The 8,891-nt window shown below is 42.2% G+C and overlaps 1 protein-coding gene across 1 annotated transcript in view; it reads right to left on the minus strand.

Annotated features, from left to right (window-relative positions):
* Nucleotides 1-8,891, minus strand: part of Cdc14a (cell division cycle 14A) — a 154,892-nt gene that overhangs the window by 58,625 nt on the left and 87,376 nt on the right. The window contains exon 8 of the mRNA XM_021158702.2: nucleotides 3,426-3,513. Within this exon, the coding sequence (XP_021014361.1) occupies nucleotides 3,426-3,513 (88 nt within the window). The remainder of the gene's footprint in view (nucleotides 1-3,425; nucleotides 3,514-8,891) is intronic.

Genomic DNA, 8,891 nt, shown 5'->3' on the forward strand with positions numbered 1-8,891 from the left:
AAAGAAAGAAAGAAAGAAAGAAAGAAAGAAAGAAAGAAAGAAAGAAAGAAAGGAAGGAAGGAAGGGGACTTTGAATTAATTAAAACCAAGAAAAATCACCCAAATACCCCATGACCTATCAGCAAATGTGTGGCAATGTCACTGTCATGTTGTGAGGGACTGGTTAGTCTTTTAATATCAATCCACCCAGGGTTGATTGGTCGCTCACCCAACCCAAACCGAATCTTGCCACTAGATGGAGACATGACATCAGTGAAGCACAGGACCCAGAGGCTCTAAAGAACAAGCTAACCAAACAATTTCAGAGCTAAGGGACTTCAATTCATCATTTCCCAGACTTCGTCTTAAAGTTGGGAAAGTGGGGGAAAGCTGAGGGAAGTGACTGTTCTAGGTATGACGATAAGGTAGCCAGAACATTGGGATAAAAAGATAATTGTGTAGCTGCTGAGGGACCTGCCATCTCTGAGGCCCTTCATCCATGTCTCTAATCCTATCCTCACTAGCTGCCCAAGATGTGAGTCTGTTCCCTCATTGGGCTATACAAGGGAACTAATGCTTACAGAAGGAAGGATGCTCACTGCAGGTTCCACAACCAGTATGGGTCAGGGAGCCAGGCCTCCACCTGCCTACAACGCTGTGCTCATTAAACAGACAAATGAACTCTTTGAATATCTGGGATTCTGTCTCAAGCTACCCTCCAACTCTCGAATGTGTGTGTGTGTGTGTGTGTGTGTGTGTGTGTGTAGGTGAGAGGGGAGGAGAGAGAGAGAGAGATTAGCATTGCCCGATAAAGGAATGGTTTTGAAATCTAAAATCCAAAAGACATGTTTCATTCTATAGTTATAATTTCTTAATCAATTCAAAAAAATTTTTTTTTAAAATAAAGTACTGCTCTTTCCCCTCTGCCAAAACTGCGTGAGTGAAGGAGATTCGGTGAGTGTCCTAGTTGACCTCTGCTCACACAAACACAACCTTAAGACTCACACAATGCCTTCTGCTGGGTCCCATGATCATAGTCCTTCCTTTGGCTTCCTCCTGTCGACAGCTATTTGATCATTATTTTTAAAATCTCAGCTTCTCCTTAACCATCCACCATAGGTACGTCATAAGACCCTATTGCTGACGATACAACACACTTTGGATGAAGGACACAGGAAAATCAAGCTGGAACTGGCCAGGAAAGTTCCCCCCGCCCCCGCTGGCTAGCTTTCATTGCATCAGAAGATGCAGGGTACTGAGGGAGAAACATTGTCAACACTCTTACCTAGATGAACAACAGTACCAACCTGTCCACTGTGTCCACTGTGTATGGCTGACTGTATGGGGTCAGCCAGTATCCTTCTGTTTGATTATGAGGTCTGCTCCACAAAAGAGAATCTACTCCTGGTACTGTAAATTGGGTCAAAAGCCTATGACTGGGGGAGGTCATGGGCCCTGGGAGATGGTGGGATCCATTTTACTAGGTGGACACTTTGTCAATCTGCCTTCTAAATATTTCCAAATATTTGTTCATGCCCATAATGAATGTTTCTCTCAGCCTTGGTCAGAGAAGCAGTGGCTGGAGAAGTGAACTGTGAAATGCTGTCTTCTAGACATGACGTGTTGCTGCGCTCATGAACTCAGGGTGGCTGTAGCTACCTGCTCAAGACTGCCGGGAGATCAAGCATTTCAGCATGGATGGGAGAGGAGCTCCTAGGGCCCCATCCTTCCCTGAGCAACTATTGCAAACCGATGGGTGCTAGTGGTGGGAGGAGTCATCTTCTTTGAAGTGTGGCTAACAGAACATTGTCCATGCTTGGTTGGATGGGCCCACTCCAGTGCAAATGAGCAAGACAAATTGGACTCAGTGAAGTTTTATTGGTTTGGGGTTTGGTTTTTTCCAAAAAAAAAAAAAACATATATATATATATATATATATATATGAAGACAAGAAGGGAAGTATGGGGACGGTCTTAAGGGGAGCTGAGATGGGATTTAGAAATTAAATATGACCAAGATTTGTTGTGTATATACATGTGAAATTGTGAAATAAACATAAAAATATTTTTTTCAAAAAGAAGCCTCAGCTTTTCTACTAAGAAATCTCTCACACCTTCCTCAGAAGATGGGGTTTCTCAAAATAGAATATCCCAAGCTCTCATTATAACTAGATCAAAATTACTAATCCTGCTAGAAAATTATTGTACGCTCAAAAAAATATTTACAAAATTAAAATTCTCTACAGAAATGATGGAGCATCTGAAAGACGTCACCTCTTAAGATGGAGTCTCAGTGGCTCTCTCTCAGCCTGTTTAAGATGGAGTCTCAGTGGCTCTCTCTCAGCCTGTTTAAGATGGAGTCTCAGTGGCTCTCAGCCTGTTTAAGATGGAGTCTCNGTTTAAGATGGAGTCTCAGTGGCTCTCTCTCAGCCTGTTTAAGATGGAGTCTCAGTGGCTCTCAGCCTGTTTAAGATGGAGTCTCAGTGGCTCTCGGCCTGTTTAAGATGGAGTCTCAGTGGCTCTCTCTCAGCCTGTTTAAGATGGAGTCTCAGTGGCTCTCTCTCGGTCTGTTTAAGATGGGAGTCTCAGTGGCTCTCGGCCTGTTTAAGATGGAGTCTCAGTGGCTCTCGGCCTATTTAAGATGGAGTCTCAGTGGCTCTCAGCCTGTGTGTGGGCTGTGACTCTTCAGGGTCAGACCCTCTCACAGGGTTGCATATCAGATATTTACATTACGGTTCATCACAGTAGCAAAATTACAGTTATGAAGTAGCAATAAAATAATTTTATGTTTCGGGGTCAGCATACCATGAGGAACTGTGTTCCAGGGTCGGAGCATTAGGAAGATTGAGAACCACTGCTCTTGTTAAACATCAAGATTTTAGCTATAACAGTCCAAAATAAAACTGCTCCAGGTTGTCTGCTTGCTAGAGTTTGGCTCTCCGCTCACTTGTTTGGCCAGTCTCTGTCTCTAATTCTTCTTAGTCTACTCACATAAGTGAGTGCTCTGTTTACAGCACAGCCTGAAAGCTTATGTCTGAAAACAGAGTCACAGGTACCTATGGGCTGATCTTGCAGCAGAGCGAAGTTGGGTTCCCAGCACCCATGTTAAACAGCTGACAACCATCTACAACTGCGGCTCCAGGGACTCTGATGGCCTCTTGTGACCTCTGTAGGCGATGTACTCTGTGTACACACCACCCATGACATACCTTCCCACACACACACATATACACATAATTAAAAATAAAATAAACCTGCTTTAAAAAAATATAATAGAAGTTTAGCATTTAACACAAATTAATACTGTTCAATTTTGAAAATTATGAACAAATATTCCTCAAAGGATATTAGCCAAGGAAGTGAATTATATATGGAAATACATTATGGAGAATGTAATGAAAATGAACTACAATAGATGTTTACGTGACACAGGAGAAAATGACCTACCATTCTCAATCTTGCTTTTAGGATGCGGTCCACTGAATGCTAAAAACTTTCCTGGAACGATCCAGTTGAAGTCTCCGTTTTCAACTCGCTGGCAGAATTTTGTGAAAAAAAGAAAAGAAAAGTAGTTTATAGTGTTTCTACAGTTTAAGAAGTCCTTACAAATAACGTGTCACACTGTTAGTACTAGATTAATGGGACTTACATAAGGGGAAACTAATATATAATAATATATATATAACACTATAGTATCACCTCATTTAAGAAAAGTTTCTACTCAGATGATAAAAAAAATACAGACTGTATGGAAGGTTGTTTGTCTTAAAGTAAACTTGTCAGTCTGCAATGAAATAAGATAAAATTTTATTCCAGAAAAAAAAAAAAAAAAAAACACAAAAAACAAAAACAATAGATTGAGGTAAGGGAAAATATAAGTACTTTCATGAACATAGTAAGGAGGCTTTAAATAGTGAAAAAACTATAAATATCTGGGTCACCATAAACACAATCACTTTTCTTCTTCTTGTTGTCGTTGTTATTGTTGGGAGTAATTATGCCTACAATCAATGCTGGTTTAAAGACTGGCAAAGGGCAGGAAGGAGGGACGAGACACCATAAACCTCTCGGCCACAGTCGCCTGCAGAGGGCGCCAAGCCCAAACAAACGCAAAAAAAAAAAAAAAAAAAAAAAAAAAGGCGCTTCTAGCCCTGGCTAACTGGTCACCCTGGGAAGCTGACTTAACTGGGCCTGACCTTCCAAATGGACTTTTCAATGAAATCTTTCTTTGAATGTTGACTATCTTTAAATAAGTTTTTAAACCCTATGAACCCAAATAAAATGTATCTGCTGGCTGACTGATGAATACGTGTCAACCTTTGGTCAGCAAACTCAATGTGCTCATCAGCAAAGGCCTACAGGCCAAGAAATGGCTCGCCTTCCCACACTCCAGCACCTCCTCCATCCTCAGTGACTTCCCTGTCCTTGGGCTACTAACCCATCCGGACTAGGACATGGATTGGGTGACACCCAAGACTTTGCCAGTGACCAGGGGACTCCTATGTAATAGGTTAGAAAATATTCACACCTCCACACCCAACTCCACCCCTGCCTGGCCCAAGTCTCCATCTACATCAGGAAAGCAAGAAGTTTCTGTGTAAAGAACACTTCCTCTGGCATGGCGGCCTCCACAGTAGGCATCTAAGCCAATTAGAGCTTGGACTCTTTGGCAAGTACAAAATAAATATGTATTAAATACGCTAGAACATCAAGGCAATCAGAGCCACAACCTCACTTATGTTATCCACTGTCACTTCCATGAAAACCAAAACCTGACTGGCCAATTTCTATTCCTAACACATAGATACATGTCTCCAATCATAAAAAAAGTATTTAAAAATTGCTCTATATGACATCTTGAAAGTGTATCCACTATAGTAACCCAAAGATAAAAAACAAAACCACTCTACAACACCCTCTAAATCTTGGAGATGCATAAGCAGATGTGTAGCTATCTCTTTATAACAATTGCTAAAGGATTAAACAATTTGTTTAAATAAAAGTCTAAATGAATGATCTACTTTAAAAAGTGAAGAATAAACATGAGCTTCAATTATTAAAAGACAAAAGCATGCCCTGATCAATAGAGGAAGACAGTGGCTTTCTGTTCCCACTATTTCTGTATCCTTGGCCACTAAGGAGGACAGATGAATATATTGAATGTTAGACTTGTTCATTTTGATTATAGATATCTGCTTGGTTAGATAGTAACCTTTTATAATTGATCATGTGAATAGAGACAGTGTGATAAATTCACTCACAGAATCAACAGAATTGTGTTGGTAAACCTTCCTACCTAAAATGGTAAACACTGGGGGACACCTGGCTCTATTTGGCAGCCTAGGAAACATAGCTAAAGTTAAACAATGAGATCTTAGATTTAAATTTGAAAGAAAGGTCACAGCTTTTAACTGACCTAATACTATAAAAGATTGCTCCGGTAATGTTCCAGAACAAGGATCTATCTGTATGTTGCAAGATATACGATCATGTTGTAAACCCCAAGACTGTGTTATTTACTGAAAAGATCTGTTTCTAGTTGTGGTGGGGCTCAGCCCTTAGCACACACCTTTAATACCAAACAATGATGGTAAAGTTAGTTTGTAATTAAGAAGTGCCCATGTTTGAAAGTGATATCTAATGGTGTGGCAGACAATAGAGAATCAGAGAGAGATTTGACAGAAGAGGATAAGCCCAACTATTGGGAAAAGAGAGAGGAAATGAAAGCTATGAAAGAACCAGTGCAGACAGAAGGAGGAGGCAGCTTTACTGGGACAGTTTTACAGAGATTGGTTAAAAAGAGAACAAGCTAGACACAGGTCAAAACAAAATGAGCCAGAGAATGAGAAGGAGCCAGAAGATTAAAACAGATTGCCCAAGTCATTTTGAGGCCAAGCAGAGCGATTCAGGAGAGGCAGAGAGAAGAGCAAAATCGAATCTGTCAACTTGGAGAGGCGTTTGAGCCAGAACCGCTGAGTTGAACCAGGTAGCCAGAATTCAGAAAGAACTAGGAAGGGGTGAGCTTATTCAACAGTAATTCTCAGAGGCTGAAAACATTCTAGATTAGACTATACAGAGGCTAGAAATTTCCAGGACTAGACCTAAGTTAGCAGACAGAGGTAGTAAACCTCAGAGATGACAATTACATCAGGCGACTAAATGTTACTTTATATCTGTGCCCCTTTCCCGGTGATTTCTACAATTCTAACATGTCAATGACAGAATATTTAAAATGACACAAATCTGTTGTCCTAATTAAACTTCAAAGAATCCAGATCAGGCAGGAACTTCAGGTACTTTCTAACCCTACCACATTTTGTAAAAAAACAAAAACAAAAACAAAAACAAAAAAAACAAAAACAAAAAAACAAAACATGTAAGCAGGCATGAGACATTGATTTAGCCCCAGCTGAGGTAAAGCTCCCTACCCATCAAATACCAGTTAGAAAGCCGCATGTGACCTACACTATAAGCTAAACGTCTCATTCCTACAATGGGTGTGTTTAGATACTGTAACTCACCACACTTTAAGATTCTCCAGCTCAGACTTCCCTTGAACAGCCAAGTTGCTGTTCCTAGAATGGAATTTGACTGGAAAGTATCAGTTTCTACTCTTGCAGAGAATATATTTATGTCTGTGATGTACTGATCACAGAAGCACAAACATTTGGACTTTTGCCGTTATCATAGGTCCACAGTGAACACAGAAAGCCCCTGGGGCTGATGGCAAGACTACCAATACAAGCTGTCTAGGCTGGCAATATGTGTTTTCCATCACTCTACCATGCATGGCTTCCCAGAAAACAAGTCAAGAACTATAACTTTAGGCTGGAGAGATGACTCAGCAGTTAAGAACACTGGCTGCTCTTCCAGAGGACCTGGGTTCAATTCCCAGCACCCACATGGCAGCTCACAACCCTCTGTAACTCCAGTTCCAGGGGATCCAATACCCTCACACAGACACACATGCAGGCCAAAGCATCAATGCACATAAAAAATTAAGTAAACCTTTAAAAAAAAAAAAAAAAAGACTGTGACTTGTTGCTATGCACAAAATAATAAAAGGGATTCTCAGTGCTTTTATTTGGGATTGACAAACATCAGTTATGATGAAGGCAAACACGAACTACCTCCCCACTCTGCAGTATGGTACCCTGTGTAGCTCATTTCATTCCCAAAGTAAGCCCAAGAGGAAAGAGCTGCGACCTTTTTCATTAAGGAAAAACTGCACCACATTTGCCGTAAACCTTCCAAGATACTCATCAGCCAGAAGGCCGGCAGAAAGAATGCTTTAAAAACTAAGACAAAAACTTCAATGTCTTTTCAAAAACTCATTTTAAAGATGTTTTGGCATTTTCCTTAACCTCTGAATCAATAAATTCACACTGACAGGACAGCTTTATTCCATAAATACAAATAATGCCATGAAGCTGGACCCTTTATGAGCTGAAAGCATAGTCAATATTTGAGCTGTTGGGTTAAAATTAAGTTTCCATGCTTTGGTGTCAGGTCACCATCAAGCTCCAGACTGTGGCTTTGGTTCTACTTTTGAATGAGAGTGTGGTGGAAGAAAGGGGTGCGCGATGTGGGATGACTGTGCCCCCTCGACTAGTAACAACTAGAAGTGAGAGGCACGTTGGTAGAAGACAGTATGGAAGACAGACCGTGGGCAAGGGAGAAAGATAAGGCGGGGTTATTTGAGAAATTGTCCCAACAGTCTAGGCCAGTGAGCACCTGCAGACTGTGGCTCTGCGTTTCCTCTCGATGCTGGGGTGTGGGAACTCCTATGAGCAGACGAAATGCAGGATGCTAACTAGGCTGCATTTTATCCTACACCACGAGCTTGCAGGAAGCACCGATGCACGCAACCTAAGATAGGGACCCCAGTCTGGGTGAGAAACAACACAGGCTGAGACCAAAGCTGGGGTTCCCTAACTCCCAGACATCCGGTCAGGAACAGAGGGGGCCCAAGTGCTGAGGATGACGAGCCCAGGCGGAGGAGAGCAGGACTCCAGTTTAGCTAAGCGGCAAGTGTCTGGGAGCACTGAGGGGCCTTCTGCAGGAGACTTAGGCAGAGGGTCTGGACAGCAAAGGTTTCCCCCTACAGAGGGACTTGATGGGAGAGACAGTCCCTGGTTCCAAACTGTTTATTGATTGTTTATCATGCAGAATAGGTGCATACCACTTCCTCGGGGTGGGCCAGAGATTAAATACCTTTCGCAGGAAGGAATGTCCTGGAAGGGATGCTTATTGGCTAAACCCTCAGGGCCCATCTAGATTCCTCGTTAGCGTGGAGAACTCTGTTCTGTGCTATGTGTCTCTTTCTTTATGGGGGGGCTGTGGTCATGTGTTCCAGGCCAGGAATCAGGTTGGGGGTAGGGGAAATGCCTCGCATCCTCATGTCTGAGGTGCCGCGGATTCTAAACCCACTCAACCGTACTGAGTTTCCTGGCATGGTCCACTATCTCACAGCCGACTTAACCCAGGATGTGAAAATCCAGTATGTTTTCGGATGTCATTTTAATGCTCAAGACATAAGGCCTGGGGACAGCAGTACACACGTTGTTATTGTCACTTAAAAGTCAGTGTACTTGAACCACAGAAAGCACATTCACAGAAATCATGAGGTCCTAGAACATCAGAGTTCCAGGGAGGACAAAGGGAAGAAAAAAGGCTTATGAGAAAGGTTGAGAAAGATGACCGGAGATCGCAAGAGCCATCACATTACATAATGAAGAAGGAAAATGACGGACTTCACAATCAGAGGCTGGCCACAGGACTGAACCCGGCCTGTTTGGTTTGGGACACTCCTATGTTGACAGGAACATCAAACTGTAATAGTTACAGAGACCACGCCTCAAATAGTTTGGAAGTTGAAGGAAAAGGAGGAGGGGCAACGGGGGAGGGAGGGAG

The sequence above is a fragment of the Mus caroli genome, chromosome 3 (assembly GCF_900094665.2).
Source record: "Mus caroli chromosome 3, CAROLI_EIJ_v1.1, whole genome shotgun sequence".
Classification (NCBI taxonomy): Eukaryota; Metazoa; Chordata; class Mammalia; order Rodentia; family Muridae; genus Mus; species Mus caroli.